Source organism: Colletotrichum gloeosporioides (genome assembly GCF_011800055.1).
Source record: "Colletotrichum gloeosporioides strain Lc1 chromosome Unknown consensus_51, whole genome shotgun sequence".
Taxonomy (NCBI): Eukaryota; Fungi; Ascomycota; class Sordariomycetes; order Glomerellales; family Glomerellaceae; genus Colletotrichum; species Colletotrichum gloeosporioides.
Window position 1 is genome coordinate 110,300 of NW_025544696.1, and position 16,036 is coordinate 126,335.

A 16,036-nucleotide genomic window follows, 5' to 3' on the forward strand; every position below is an offset into this window, starting at 1 on the left:
CGATGGAAGAGGGTTCCGGGGGGTTGGACCGGCAGGAATTTCAACGGGACAAGCACCAGTTGCGGGACGCGGGACGGAAGAGGCAGACGTCATGTAAAGTATCATCAAGTAGAAAGAAAGAAAAGAAAAACCACGAATGGGGAATGCTCATGCGCCATCCCGCCCTGCCCTCTGGAGTCACGAATCTGCCGTCCCCCCCCCGGGTGCCCGGCGAAGAAAGAAGCAAGGCCTTCCAGTAGGTATCAACGCAGGCATCGGGAAGGGAGACCAAGGACGGCACGGCATAGGAAGATCTGCTGATGAGGCCATGGACCAGGGCGGCAACGCCGTCATTCATGCCACCACAGCAGCAAGACACCACACACCGAAGGAGGTGGAGGGAACCGCCGTTGGCCTTGCCTTGCCTTCCTGCGTCGTCGTGGCCGCCGCCCGCCCCGGGTATTCCATCTCGCTGACCACACCTTCCCTCCTCCTCCTCCGGCTTGGTGAAGGTAGAAAGCGGCTACAACACCGAGGATCAGCGACGGCCAGCATCATTTTTGGACGGGTAACTGATCACCGTGAGGGCGGTGCCCCGGTGTCGTCCTTCGCCCTTTCGCCCCCAACATTACCGACCCGCGTGCTGTCCCAGCTGGGCCTTTCCCTCCAGAGTGATCGACCTCGACCTTGCCGGCGCGCGCCAAGAGTGGGCAAAAGGGCATGAAAGTCTCGGCAAACCTTCCCTCCTCGAGAGTTCACAGCACGCCACGTGCGGGGACAGCAAAGGGAGGCCCGTCGTAATGCGTAGGTATCCATCCGTCCAGCTGCTGTCTGCTCTCGCGTGTTGTATACATCCCAAGGTCCCCAAGGAACGTTCAACCACATCCCGCTCCCAGCCAGTCGGAGGAGACGCCCAGCAGGCCACCCCTTCTCCTCGCCGCACTCCCCAGGGGACCAAAACGAGTCAACCGGACGCGAGGAGCATGGCTTGTCCCCTGCGAGGAAAAGGCGCCGGTGTCCTTGTCGTCGAGTCTGAGCGCCTACGGAACTTTATGCCTCAGGGCGGCATACACCAATGGCAGCCGCAGGCGGGCGAGGTCTGCGGTTTCAGGAGTCGATCTCGAGGCAGGGGTCTACCGGCGGGACGAGGCCGAACAAAGTACACATAGAGAGCTCTTGCGATCTGGAGAGGACCTGGGCATGGGAGATCGCGGCTGCTGGGGTGGGCAGACACAAACGGGGATCATGGATGGTTCTACCGTACCGGTTCAGGGAAGAGGTCACCTTTTTTTGGTATGTGGCGGAAGGGCGGAAGAAGAGAGCAGCAAGCATATTGACAAGGGCTAGCTTGATCGACTACGACTTGTCAGTTGAGCAGCTTGCAGTGGTTCGTTCGGGGTGGCGGCGGCGGCAAAGTGGCGCGGACATGATGGCCGGCCACTGCTGTCAAAGATTTTGCCGTCGTTCGTCTCTATGTTTGGAGAGACTAAGACGACGATGACGGGCAGGCCGACGTCGGGTAAAGGGGAGCAAAGGGCAACGGTGATGGAGCAAGATTCGGTTGCGAGATGGAAGGATTCCATGCAGCTCGGGAGGCTATGTCGGCGCTTCTTCGTCCACAGACTGGGGAGCTAGAGCAGTCGAGGCAGGTGTGGCATGGGCACGGCATGGCATGGCCCACGCCACGAGGCAGGCAGGCAAATGCGACGGTGGCGGCGGACGAGCGAAGGGGGGTTACGTGATAGTGGGCGACGACGACCACAGGTCAGAACGTCTGTTGAGAGGGACGAGAAAGACTGAACAAGTTGTCTGTCAATGTTTCAGATATCTGCCCGAGTGCTACCTGTGCAACTAGGTCACAGCGTCAAAGCTCGTCAGCACAGTGGACGACGACGCAGGAGGAGGAGGAGAGGAAGTGTGCGCAACCCATGCCGTGCAGGAAGACGAACCGACCAAACCTGGTGTTTGCCGCTTCGGACGAGGACTGGATTGAGAAGGACGGTGCGTGGTGGGATGGTGGATGCTTGTCCGGTGGATGGGAGTGATCCAGGCACAGATCTTCGTGTTCATGGGAGTGCTGGGCTACGAAACAAACGCGGCGATGTGAAACAAGAGCGGTGGGCGGCAGAAGGAGGAGATGGGTGGTGGTGGTATGGGTAAAGAAAGATTTGATGGCAGACGCCGTCAAGTTTGAGATATGCCCAAAAAAAGATGTGCCTTGTCCAACAACACCACCAGGAAACAGGGCTCCAAAAAAATTAAAAATTGGAGACGAGAGTTGGGAACGGCGCGGAACTTTGGCCAGCTGTTGTCTCGTCCACCCCCAACACACGCAGTAGCGTTACGGCGATTTGATATCGATCCGGGTGATTCCTCCGAGTACGGGGGGCATTAGCGGCGGCGTCCGCGAGGGCCGCAAGGGGAGAGCAGAGAGAAAGACGAGGGCAGACGGACAAGGCTGGCGGACTAACACGATTCGAGGGCTTCTAGCGGGACGTCATAGCCTTTCACCGTATGCTTAAACTGCGCCTGACTGAAGCTTACCTGACTCTGGGGCGGGCTGCTTGTCCCGGCCCGCGAGGCATCAACCGCGAGGCCGTCAAGAGAAATAGCACCAGTCCGTGTCCCGCAGACCTCCTCCCGGTCGACCGTCCGTTCCCATTTCGTTGAATCCATCAGAAGGATCCGTGACAGCGGAGCCTGTCCGTCGAGCGTTCACGATCGTCGTCGTCGTCGTTGTTGGGCGGTGGGCTCCGTCAAGTCTTGCCGGACCTTTCTTGGACCAACCGGAACGCTCCAGTGGGATTCCCTGTCAAAAAGGGGACTCGAGCAACGACCTGTGGGCATGGGACGCAAGGTCGTTGCCCAGGCCCAGCCAGCCCTTTCCCCGGGGTCTCCCCTTGGGCCAGACGACCCGTGAGGGCTGAGAGAGCAATGTCCAAAGCTGACATAAACGGCCGATCGCTGCCTCAAATTGTTCTGGAAGGACGATGTGACATGTCCCTAGAAAGGTCGCTCGCTCGTGTTTCATGTACCTGAAAATCGCCCCTCTCGCCGTGTTTCGGGTGCTGCACAACATTGGCTCAAAGCACACCTTCACGCTTCCAGACCGCAGGCAGAGCAACGCGGCGGAGCAACCGTGAACAAGGCCGTCGGTTGCAGGAAAAAACTGGAGAAGCAACTGCGGGTTGACATCAACACGAGCTGCTTGTTCGTGCTTGCGCGATAGCAGTTAGAATCAACCAGCCCGCTGTCGTATCCTGGGTGGGGAGCAGCACACAGATAGGTAAGGAAACTGACGAGGAAAACCACGGCTGGGAATGGATGGCTGGGTGCATGCTGCTGCTGTCGCATCGACCACGGTCCTCTCTCCGCCATCACCTATCTTCCCAGGCACGAGAACTGCACTGGGTGGGAACAGGCAGGTTCATGCACGAATCAGGCACGTCGCATGGCATTGGCAAGCGGCCGGCAAGGCTCTGGGCATAGCGGAATGCGGACAAGGCAAGTGACGAGGACGAGGTTGTCGTCGTGGTGTCCTGGCTCTTCGTGTCCCCCTCTAGGCTCCCCCCCCATCTTCCAGGTTAGAGCTTGCCCACCACCAATACCACGTCCAAATCCACATCCACGGCTCGAGAACGGCGGAAGTCGACGTCGAAAGTGTCATGTTTCGTCGACTCAGCGAGGCGAGGGAGATCGGCCGCCTTCCCTGTCGTTTCAGATTGGCTCTGGGTTTGGTAGACTTTCCCATCTCCACTTCGCCGTAGTGATCCCAGGGACTCGAGATCACATAGGCGAGGTGACCGTCCTCCTCCGAGGCGGCCAGCCCTGCGTCTGCCGGGGTTGAGAGTTACCAACCCCCCCTTCCAAAAGTGAAAGGTATGAAGTCTGAAGAAAGGAAGTTTGCAGTAGCTGGTGGAACTCGCCCACATTGGTCGGGAATTATTGTGCAGATTTGACAGGTGACCCAAGCCAGGCACGGCAGCGGCGGCGTCGGCGGCGACCGTCTCTTTCTCATCACCCGCCCGGAGAAATAGGAAAAAAAACAGCATGGCCAGTAGCGCAACGACGACGAGGTACTTGCTCTGTCAGGCAAGTATCCCATAGCTCGTGGGCTGAGAAAGGCGGCAAGCCCAGGTTGGTAGGTCGACTGCCGGCATGCTCAGATCCCCGTCCCTTTCGGGGTTCAAGTTTCATCTCATTGTGCAAGTCGTTCCTCACAGCGTGCCATTGCCGGACGATTCCCCATCGCGGATGGGCGTGGTAACCTGGACTTGATGTTTCTCCCCTCGGGTCATGCAGGTAGGCGAGCACATCGGAGCGTGATGTTTCTATTCCTGTGTTTCCCAAGGACAGCACAGCAAATACCAGGTCGGCGTCAAGACACCTCGGCCTGCTGGCGGCCGGAGCCCCGCGGCAGCGGTAGCGGTAGCGGTAGCAGTATCCGTAGCGGCGACGGTAGCGAGTCAGCCAGCGGGACGAGTCGTGGCATCAGTCGTTGAAGGTCACGAGGCGAGGGGTTGCGGGTGATGAAAGTGCAGTGAAAGGCTGGTAGTTAATCTCAGCAACCGCCAGGCACGCACCGGAGACGGGACAAGGCGGTCGAAGTTTCTGCGACCCGATCTCACTCCCGCATGCGCCGTGCAACGATTCCCAGATGAATGGCTGCGAGGTCGAGAAAGCAAAAGCTATTCTTGGCCCATGTCGAGTTGGGAGAATGTGTGTGGTCCGGTCTTGGGTGGGAGGAGGAGGTGGGACGGGAAGACCAGGCCAGACATTGGAAGAGAGCAGGACCACGTCCGTCGTGTATGTGCTGTGTGTGCTGCACGCTGCAGAGCAGCAAAGCGCAGGAGTGAGTTGAGTGGATGGATGTGGTGAGAAAGGAGTGGTGGGTGTGGTGGATGGAGGAGGTGTGGTGACGGCGGGACCACTTGTGACGAGCAGACAGACCGGTGCCCCATCATCCATCATGGAATGAATCTGAGGGAGCCAATCACCGTCCTGAGGAGCTCATAGCGCTTGCAGGGCCAGCTCTTCAGGAGTCTGATTGGACGCTGCGGCTTAAGCTTAGGCCGAATCCACCAAGGGTCCTTTTCTGAAACCGCCCACCACGGCATCAGTCAGCGAGTGCCCGACTGGGCGGCATCTAGACTCTCTCTGCTGGAGACTGGATGGAGGTGCATCTTTCTTTTCCACTCCTTGCCTGGCCGTGATCCATGACGATCGTGCCTAGACCCAGCTACTGGCTAGACACAATCACCATATGACGAATGATGGGGGAGCAACAACCCTAGCGTCCAAGGGCGAGACTGAGAGAGAGGGGAGGGGGTTAGACACTAGACAGCAGACTAGACCGGGTCGTGAGAATCTCAACACATGGCCCTGCTGCTCCTCCACGCGAAAATGCTCCGTCGGCGGGTTGTTTGGTGGGGACGAACCCATCTGCCTGCATTCCTCAGGCGTTACGCTTTGTCTCTGTCTCTGCCTCCCGCTCTTCTGCCCACACGACGATGTCATTTCGGAAAATATGGACATCAACGTCCTTGACTGCCAGACTGTTGACCGCCTGAGTCGGGGTACATAGGGCAATGACAAGGTGTCGTCAAGACTGCGCGCGCCTGTGTGTGTTTTGGCCTCCGGGCCTTCTTGGGACGGAGACGACCTCCAGCTTATCCCACCATCCCGTGACGGCTCAAAATAGCAGCAGACGTCGAATGCCTCACGGAGCGAGTTGTCGGGTTAATTCGCAGACGCCCTCTTCCCACTTTCGCCCTCTTCCATGGCGACGCACATGAATAAGACAAGCCAGCTTGGGAAACTGGTCCCTGCGCGCCGTCCACTTGCGGTACTGTGTACGGGCTCCAGCCGAACTCCCCTCCCCTCATCCTCGTCACTGCATTTTCATCCCTCGGCGGAAGTCTCATGATGCTGTCCCCGCGGGACAGGATGCGCCTGTCAAGGAGGATAATGATCGTCGATAATTCTTCGAGAGTTTCCCGTCGCCCCTCTATTGTTTGCCGCTACCTGCAGGACCGCAGAAGACGGTAAACATTTAAGATTACGGAGGGGCTTTGCAGATGGTATCATGGCAGACAGGCCTGCGGGACAGGTTCCTCTTTCGGCAATGCCTCCGTCCTCGTCGCCTGCGTGGTTGTGAACACAAGTCCGGGAGCCCGAACCGTGGATTCCAACCATCCCGACGGGCACCACTCAGCACCGCAGCAACGACAGTGGTGGGAGGAGGGCTGCGAGGCCATCGTCAACGACTCGGCGGTCGAGTCGTGGACAGGGCCGGCAGCACATCACTTCCCAGACTTGCGGATGATGTCCGGCCGTGCGGTGGGTGGACAGCGGTCAACGTGAACTCTCACAAGCTGACTGAACGCACTGAACACGGCCAGGGTAGCGGGACGATCAGGCGAAGTGGAGGATGAGCTGCTCGTCCTTCCCTCCAGGCCTGGCACCCGGACCTTGACTTGGACCTAGCGTGGGCTTGCCTTGCGTGGGACCTGCCACCACCACAACCATCATCCTCGCCCACGCCGACAGCGAAGACGAACTGGACGGGGCGGCGGCGAGGTGGGTGTTCGGGCTCTCTGTCGCTCTCTCTGTCGAGGCTGACGACTTGCAGCTGGCAGCTGCTGAGTGGGAGTTTCAGAAAGCTCGGGGTAGTGTGCGTCGCATTCTGCCATGGTGATCAAACAGCCACGACCATGGTCCATGGACGGTACCCAGGTTGCGAATGGCCGCTGTTGCGCCCCCCCACCACGTATGTGCAAGCGCACCACGCCGGTTTGCCGTCTTGTCGAGAGAGTTTTTGGAAGGTTGATGCTTGAGATCTGGTACCTTGCATGGGAGCACCGCGCTGCCGTCCGAGGTTCGGCCGTCGCCCCCATTTCGACGTCGACGTCGTGATATCGATCCATGAACGCCCTCCCAGTACCCATGCACCATCATGACCGCGATGTGTCTTTTTTCTCTTCGCCTCCGCAGCGCGTTCGGGTGGACCGTTGGATCCGTCCAAGGAGACTTATGACATGCGGGAGCTGGGCTGGAAAAGATTGTGACAGCTCGGCGTACCATATTCCAGTTCTTCTGGTGCCGGAGGATGTGCGGTTTAATCCCCGAGGGAGATCCACTCCCGTTTAGTTCATATCCGTACTGGGTAGCAAGCCAGGAGCGGTGTTCCGTGAGACGACAGCAACCGTGATGAAGAGCTGCCCGGATCGGATGGCTTGCAAGTGCGAAAACGGGATGGCTCTCGAGCCCGACTTCTCCACATGGCCGAAATGGTGCTCTTAGTCAGTTGATTGGCAATGACGCGACTCAAGCAAGCCCCTCCGTTGGTGACATTGCGCATATACAGCCAGAAGCCGGGAAGAGGTTTGCAATGGGCGGGAACGTCGAGATTGGAGCCCAGCTTTGGGTATACTGCTATGCGCAAGCATTGGCCATGGATGATGAGCCGTTCAGGCTTGCAGCAGAGATGGAGAAAGAGCCCAACGGTTGTCAGCAAGCGCCACAGAGCTTTGCTTAGGTTGTGTCTAATGCAAAGTGGGCTGGAAGAAGCAACAGCCGCGGGCAGCAATGGCCAGTATCAAGTTGTAAAGCGCACCGCATGAAGCTCGATGGGAGGGGACGAGCGCCGAGTGACCTGTAAGACATGGGCCGTTGGGCAGTGGATTCGACGAGAGGTAACTTTTTGCTGCGTGTGTGTGGCCAGAGGTTGATGGCATTCGGACGCAATTGGTGCAAGGCGGTCCAATGGGTCCTTGATGACCATCTGCACAGCCCGTTTTGCCGAATGCTTCTTTGGAGCGGATCGTGGCTCGTGGGAGCAAATCATTTCGTGTTAGCGGGAAACATGGTGTTAGTGAGTTAGTTGGTGTGGCCGGCCTGGCGCGGGTAAATCGTCACGCTGAAAGCAAGCATTCACTCACTACGCAGTTTTTGGGTAGGTATCTGAGAGTGACTTCCTTCTGCTTTCGCTGGAGGAGGGGTGTGACAGGAGTGATTGGAGGGCAGTGGCCGTAGGTTTGGCAGAAAAGCATGGCTGGAAGTGGGTTAGCGCTGGAAGCTAGCAGCCCAAGCTATTTTCTGAAGCATTGCGCCAGGCATGTTTCATAATTTGCAGGGCTCTTCCCGCGACAGCATCAGATTTCTCCCACTCTTGAGGCCTGACGAACAAGGCACGGGTACATCCATTGACGAGCTGCCACTGCCTGCCAGTCAGCCAGGGTGGCAGTAGTACGGACACTGCTACCGCTGCTTTTTCTCCTCTCGGGCCTCCCGCTGTGAGATGAGTACCGCGCCGGGCCGCGCAACACACACACACACACACACACACACACACACACACACTCACACAAACCCCCTCCTCCATCTCACCCCAAACAACGACACACAACCACTGTCGAGCCGCCTGTAAAGCCTGCCGCCTCTAGCGACCTACAGGCGCTGGCACCGGCACATGCTGGCCTGATGTCGCTGTTGAACGCTGTAGCATGCTTGGAAATTTGCTGACATATCTCACCGGTGGCCGGCGAGAATGAGTTGAGATGAAAAGAGCCCTCCTTGATCCCGAACGCAATCTGACGATGGCTCACTCTGGCGACGTAGGCGTCTGCTGTTGTCTTGGCCTTATCAATCTCCTTTGTCTCTCTCACAGTCAGACACGGACGGTTGCGGCCCACTGTCCAAGTGCGGGTTGTTGCAAAAAAAAAATGCCAAAGGGACAGGAATGCCGCCGTCTTGAAGCCCACGACAGGGCGCGCCAACGGCCGGCTCATTTCCAACGGCCGTTCCCTCAGTCAGCACTTACACACATCCCCTGCCAGCTGGTTGCAACTGTGCATTCCTCACTGCCCACGTTCAAAACTACACGTGAACAAACCTCGATCGCTTCACCGACTTCCGCCGTGGTGGCATCGCCAGGTCCCGGACCTACAGCCCGTGGCTCAGCTGATATAAACAACAGCGTCGCATCGAACGGTACCAGCCCATCTCCTCGGCCGGTCAGGGGTCGCAACACGAGCCTCTTGTTGAGATGACCCAGCCCGAACTTCTTCAGCAAAAAGAACCCTCCGAGACGCGCGCAGGAAAACAAAAAAGAACCCAACGCTTGTCACGAAACGGAGCATCTCCGAACGTGCTGGACCTCTAGCAGCAGCAGCAGCAGCAGTAGGGAGGGGGAGCAGCCCGCCACGTTGTTGCACTGACGCTCAGCCATCAAGAAAGAAGAGGCCGACTCTTGTTACAGAGTCAGTCCTGCTCTGCTTCTTGCATCTGCAGTCCTCAACGGCCAGACATATGTCGCTGCTGCTGCTGCTGCTGCTCCCTCAAGTTCACCCCGACTTTGGAATGGTTCCGTGGCGCTGAGCCCGTCACATTTCCGTCCGAGCTACATCTTGATGTCGAGACAGCTGTGCTAGTGCGGTCTTGTTCTCATCAAACTACCTAACCACCAAAATGTGCTCGGACTGGAGTGACTTTGAAAATCTCCCCTCCCCTCGCACCGGTCTCTTCGTCTCTGCAAGTGCTCAGGAGAAGCCAATCTTACCACAATGACATAAGGGCAGCGATGTGTCGACTATTGCAGCAACCGCGTGCAAACCTGCATTCCGCGCCGCCGTCGGGCACCTGAAGGGTGGTGGTGGCAGCTGTGTGTATCCTCTTTCGCTTCGCACTTCCCCCGAAGAAACAAGCGATATTGCAATGTGGAGATTATTGGCCAAATCTCCTCAACTGCACGATAAACACTGGGGAAAGAATGCATTTACCGTTCCCTCTTAGCGGCAAAGCCTGGTCCAAACCTTTTTTTCCCTCTTGTCCCTGTTGCTTTGCGGTCAAATCTCCCTTTGTCTCCTTTATCCAATAAGACTCTTTCATCATCACCAAGAAAAAATGCAGGTCCGCGAAATGCAAGAAAACAAGCAATAGAGACTCCGCCCCGGGGATCGTGTCCTGCAAAGGCCATCTGGGAAAAAGCGCGCTGCCGGCTGGCCCCCCACCCCGCGCAACAAGGACTCGCCCTGTTCCGGTTCGCGGAAGACAATGGGAGAGTTCGCGACATGCGATGACTTGTCTGCAGATAGGTTAGGTTGCTAGGCGTCATAGAATATGTCAAATCCCGACAGAACAGACTTAAAATTCTTTCTTCGCAGAGTTCTGGTTACAACGCAATGACCCTCCTCCGTCTGGGTAGGCAGTTCAGCAGTCTTTCTGCCCGGATCTTCGGCGTAGCTCGTCATCTCTCCCCCGTAGATTCCGGAGCGCAGAAAAGGTACTTGGAGCACATTCCCGTGTTCCTGCAGAAGGGAAACGGGGTTCAGGACAGGAACAAAAAAGTATCCACCATGTCTTTCCCCTTCTGGTAGCTGCATCGCCCATTGTCACCGGCCTGTTGGGTCACAGATTTCAATGGGCTCATCATCCGGGTATGGAGGGAAACAACAAACAACCGAAAGAAGATACGAAGCCTTGCTCACCCGTATCGGGCAAGGTCCGCGCTCCATTCGTTATCGAAAATTCTGACGACATGGGAAACGAAGGAACGAACGAGCACATGACTTGCCGGGCAGGCAGGCCAGGACGGGGTTGATGGTCACAGGAAGGACCCCTTGGGCCAAGAGAATTCCCAAAAGTCCCAATGCAACTGTACCTTTCGGATTGTCTCGCCGTCTTTAGAAACAAGACGGCAGCGCAGCGTTCTGGATTCTACCATGTTATTATTATCGTTCGCCTATACATACCAGCAGCCATGAGAAGAGACGCCTTGTCGATAGCAGACCATGGGGGGACATCCATGACCTTCGTCTTCAAGCAAAGAGGCGGTCATCCGGGATAATCTCCCGCCTCAGGGCCACCATCATCAATCTCGATCTGGCATAGAACAATCATCAGAGAAGCGATCCCGAAAGACGACAGATTATATCGCCCATCGACCTGGTTCGATGGTTATGATTATTGCCCCCCCAGCATTGGTACATGTGTGACAACCACCCATATTTGCCTTTACCTATTACCCGTATGTTCGGCATAAACCACCGACTCAAGCAACATCCAAGTGCCACTGCCCGACCAATCAGCGTCCTGAGACTGGCGACCAAAATCAGGACAGCACGTCTCATCAACCGCCAGACGCCGTCCATTGAGCAGCAGTAGCAAACTTCTTCAACGGGATCACAGCAGGACACCACCACCGTCCACCACCACCACCCACCCACTGCCACTGCCACAAAGAGAATTGGTTCTTGACTCTTGAGTCTTGTGACGTGGCACGCAAATAGTAACCGCAATTAAAAGACAACAGCAGAAAATCTGCAGCGAGCGGACGTTGCGTATCCGCAAAAACCCTCGTGTCCGCCAAGGAAAAACACCCGCAGAAGGCGGGAGCGAGCACGAAAGAGAACGGCAATGACGACGGCCAGAAAAAGCTCAGGGTTAAAGTGGACGTCCACCCACGAGATGGGAATAGATCTTCCTCAAAAGACGAGAGAGAGTCTGAGAGAGCATTGTGTCGTCTTCTGAGCATCCACAACCCCTGGCTGCGTATCCCCAGTTTTCCCTCTTCCTTGCCATGGCACACCCCGGCCGCCGTTACTCGCGTCACCCATGCTTACCATTTTCCGCGTGCTGGAAGGTACGGGAGTACTTTGCCGTCTTCTTGCCCGGGGGTTCAACGAGAGCAGAGAAGGAATTATCGGCACGCCCATCTTGCTCTGCTCTCATGGGAGCTGGGGGGTGGGCGTTGGTGGGTGGCAGCCAGCAAGGGGACCCGATGGCACTAGAGATTCCTCTCAGATTTGTTGATTTCGATTTGCTCTTTTTGGCTTCATCGCTAAAAAGTTATTGGCACCCGCGCACGCGTGGAAGAGGAAAAACTCCGCAATTCTTCTGCGTCGATGATGGGCATATGCCCATTCTCCGGGGACCGAAATGAGAATCCCCTGGACTATCGAGATTAGGTGGTCGCGCCGTTTAACCTTTTGAGCAAGGCCTGGCGGGCGCGATTAGAAAGTGTGGCCCGATGGAGGGGATCTACTGCTAGACACATCGGGGGGCTTAGAGTGAGAAGCGCATATTAATCCCGAGAAGCAGTGGAGATGTAGCGCTGATGCTGCTGCTTCTGCGAGGCCCGGCCGCCGTCCCCTCGCCTCGCGCCTGGGAGCCGTCCCGTCTCGGAGGAGAGAAGAAGAAAAGAAGACAAGATGTCGGAGCATTGATCCCTCTCTTGCATCCCTGAGGAGCCCAGTCTTTCGAGATTTGCAGCCAGGGATCATTCCATCGGTGCCGTAAAACGTCGAGAACCACTACCGCGTAAGGGTGCCGGATTTTCGATGACTTCTCGCCCCTTGGGCGTTGTGTGCGTGCGGTGGATTTGTAGTGGATGCCGGCTCCAGAGGAGAGCCCTTACAGAAACGGAGGCAAGGTTGACGGCGGACATGATGACATGCGAGGTCAATTGATGGTGGGTAGGCGAGAGTTGACCGCTGCCGTGTTGTGTAGGGGGTGAGAGCCAGCCTATCCGTAGAGGGAGAAGGGCAACGCAGGGACTTGTCACTGACCGAGTTGACTGCCCTGACTTGTGGTCGTGGTTGATGCTACCGCCGTCACGTCAGGCAGGTCAAAGGCGGTAGGCGGGCGCGAGACAGGTCTGACTGCTGACTGACTTGGGCTTGACGGGCTTGTTGAAAAACGACTGAGCGGGACGGGGGACGACGAGAAGGCTACCCTTTCCGAGAGAGGTGCAGGAGTAGTCCGCAGGCAAGGGGAAGAAAAGGGACGAGCGGGAGCCAGTGTCAGTGTCAGTCAAGCAAGTTGAATTGAGCAGGGTCTCGGTAGGCTTTGCTCTGCATCTGTCTGCTGGGCCTTTGACGTTGCTTCTGGCTCTGCTTCTATGCAGATGTAGAGCGTCTGCAAGCAAGACATTTGATGCTCAGTCCATGAAAGACATATGTGCGGCATAGTACAGAACACAGCCCGGCGGTCTGGTGTCGTTGCCCGTCGACCGAGCCGACTTGCCAGTTGGGGTTGACGGTTGTTGGTTGTTGGTTGTGGTCTGCCTGCCGCGCCGCAGCAGCAGAAGCACAGCACACCCTCTCTTTCTCACAATGCGATATCCTAGCCCAGCTCAACTCAATCCGTGGTCTTTGAAGGGGTGGGCTGCCAAGGGTACATGCGTCTGGCGGGCAGTCAGCAGCGAATGGCAAGTACCGCCCACACGCGTCTGTCGATTTTTGTGGTTTTGACTTTTGCCGTTTTCCATGTTACGCTTTCTCGTCTAGCAGCTCTTTGCGCTAGGACGTGGACCATCTCCCACGACGGAAAATGCAGTGAACAAGCGGTCTCTGCCCCCCCTGCTGGGTCCGAAGGTAGGTGATCTTTCAGCCGGGGCGGCGGGCGGGCGGGCGAGATTGAAGATCAAGAAGAAGCCGGACGCGAGCCACGCAGTTCGAAAGCCGTGTTGGACTGTGGCAGGGCAGCGCCGCAAAGCAGGGCGCAAAAAAAGGCCATCAGGAGGGAAAGAAAGAAAACAAGCGGGAGGGGAGGAAGGTACTTCGAGGCAGGTACTTGGCTAAGCTGGCTGGCTTGCTTGCTTGGTTAAGGTGGGGGAGGCTAGTTCCATGTCCGGCCAATCGGCGATCCACAATAGAACCCCTGGACCCCCGGTCGGTACTTCCGCACCCTTTCCCCCTTCTCTCCGTGTGGTCCAGTCCAGTGCTTGCCTTCTGAACTTCTGAGGTGCAGGTGCAGGCTCTCGTCTTCGACTGCCCCTCCTAGAACAGGCACAGTCACGCTGTGGAAGCAGGAACCAGGCACAGAGGGGGGAGGGGCAGGCACAGGGCACGCTCCATTTCCACACTTGTTCTCGTCTAAGTTGGATCACTGCGACGGTGTCGCTGCTAGCCGCAAAGTACCGTCCCGCAGTGCCACAAGCGGCATCGGTACGTCTTCAACCATCAGTACCTACCTACGGATATGTATCTGCGGGAGAAGGGGAAGGGCTTGTAGTTGACCCTTTTGCCGCCACGGGCCACCACGATGGCGAGAGACAGAGACACTGGACTCACTCACTCACACACTCTAGTCATCCACCACCCTGTGACGGATACCATGTTATCCACATGCGCGACTACTACCACCACGCTCGTCCGTGTTCCCTCTCAATCTCAATCTCGCGCACGGAAACTAGCCTCTAGGGAGCCCTAAAGATGATCTCGCTCTGGCGGGAACCTACTCTACTTGTGGTAAGCTGAGGCTATATCGACGCTGCGTTATTGCCCATCCTGCGTGGTATGCGCTGGGCTGGATGTAGATGGCCGCTTATTCCCTAACGTATACTACCGGCCGTGTTATACCACAATCACCGAACGAGAGACAATCCGGCAGCCTCCGGCGAGCTATGATCTATCAACTCGGCTTCTGCTCCTCTCCTGTGGGCTGTCGGATACGGGTACGGGCACTGGCACTGAGTCTAGACAGTTCGCAGAGACAAACAAACTCGTCATTGCCATTGTTCCTCTGACAATCCCCTGTTCGCCAGCACCGCGGATACAACACACAGCAGCCAAGACAGGACATGCAGAAACAGAACGACATGGCAACTCGGAGGAGAGCGAGCAGAAACATTTTGCCGATACATGCCAACGGCCATACCGCGTATGTAGGCCTACTACTAAGGTATCGACGTTGGCAACATGGCTCGTTGTCTCTGTCTCGCTCTCTTTCTTCTGCGGGCGACTTGTGTGCGCGCGTCCTACCCCCGTGTGCATGTGCGCGCGCGCCGTGTGCCTGTCCTGTCTCTGGCGCTCATTCTACCACGCAGTACTCTGTATCCGTACCATCAGAATTACACGCAAACTGGACGGCTGGTAAGTGACTGACTGACTGACTGGGTCTTCGTCTTCCTCATCCTTCCTGGACCTGGACCTGGACTGGCCCTGGCTCTGGCCCTGGCCCTAGCTGCTAGTGCCTCCCGTCTTTCTCTCCCATCCTCCACAATCCCATCCACAATCCAACCACGGCCCCTTGTCCAGCAAGTCCCATTCCCACTTGCCAATCAGGCCCCGGCCCAGTCCCTCGTCTAGGTGCTCTGCTCAGTACCCAGCAGCCACGGTACAACGACCTCACGCTCTTGCTACTTGGTACTGAGAAGCAGCATTGCCTTCTTGTCTGCGTGTATGTGTATGTGTATGTGCTGCTCAGCACAGGAAGCGACTGATCGAACAGCATGCAATTCACGTTAATTGTGCCGGCTTCGATGAACAAATCTTAGTGAAGTGGGCTAGCATCAAGACCGGGCGTTGAGCGGCAGGAGGGGAGAGAGAGAGAGAGAGAGAGAGAGAATGTACCTATGGTCAATAGACAAAAAGGTAGGAGAGCGCGGTACCTGCAATGTCCTTGCCTTGGGCAGATGGATGGCGTCTCCCCCTCCCTCATCCTCCTTCTCCTCCTCCTCCCCCCCTTCCCCTTCCTGTCTTATCGCACACCCCCCCTCTTTTCCCCCTTAAACACCTCCCCCCCGGTGCCAGTCTCTCTCACTCTCACTCACTCACTCACTCTCTCACTTTCCGCCCAGTTGCATCCATCCAGTCGCTGTAAGTACCTTCTTCCCTGGCCAGTCTCTGTGCCCTCGCTCGCCCATCCGCTGCCACCACACACTCTGCCTTCGTCCCCCGTCGTTGTCCTCCTCTCTTACCAGGTTCACTCCCCTGGACTGGACCCAACCTAACCTGACCACCACCACCACCACTACCACCATCCACCCTCCACCTCACACGCCTCCACATCCACTTCTCTTCTTCCACTCCGGATACCTTGCCCATATCCACATTCGCACACACACGCCCACGCCCACGCGCTGCGACCTTGCCTTAGTACTGCCGCTGTCGCTGTCTGCCGCTGCCGCTGGTCGGGTCCTGTCCTGTCTGTCTGTCGTCCGTCTGTCTGCTTGTCCCTCGTCCTCCTCCTGGCCTAGCTGCTCCTACCCTACCTTGTTCCTGTGGCCTGTCCCTCTCTCTCGCTCCATCTCTCTCACGCTCGACCTATTTTCCCC

The 16,036-nt window shown here is 57.2% G+C and overlaps 1 protein-coding gene across 1 annotated transcript; it reads left to right on the forward strand.

The window, feature by feature from the left end:
- Positions 1–868: 868 nt before the first annotated feature.
- Positions 869–1,326, forward strand: GCG54_00007842 (uncharacterized protein; the record flags this gene model as incomplete). Its single annotated transcript, XM_045407819.1, has 2 exons — positions 869–943; positions 982–1,326. Coding segments are annotated over 2 exons (420 nt in total), but the record flags the coding sequence as incomplete, so codon positions are not given.
- Positions 1,327–16,036: the final 14,710 nt, after the last annotated feature.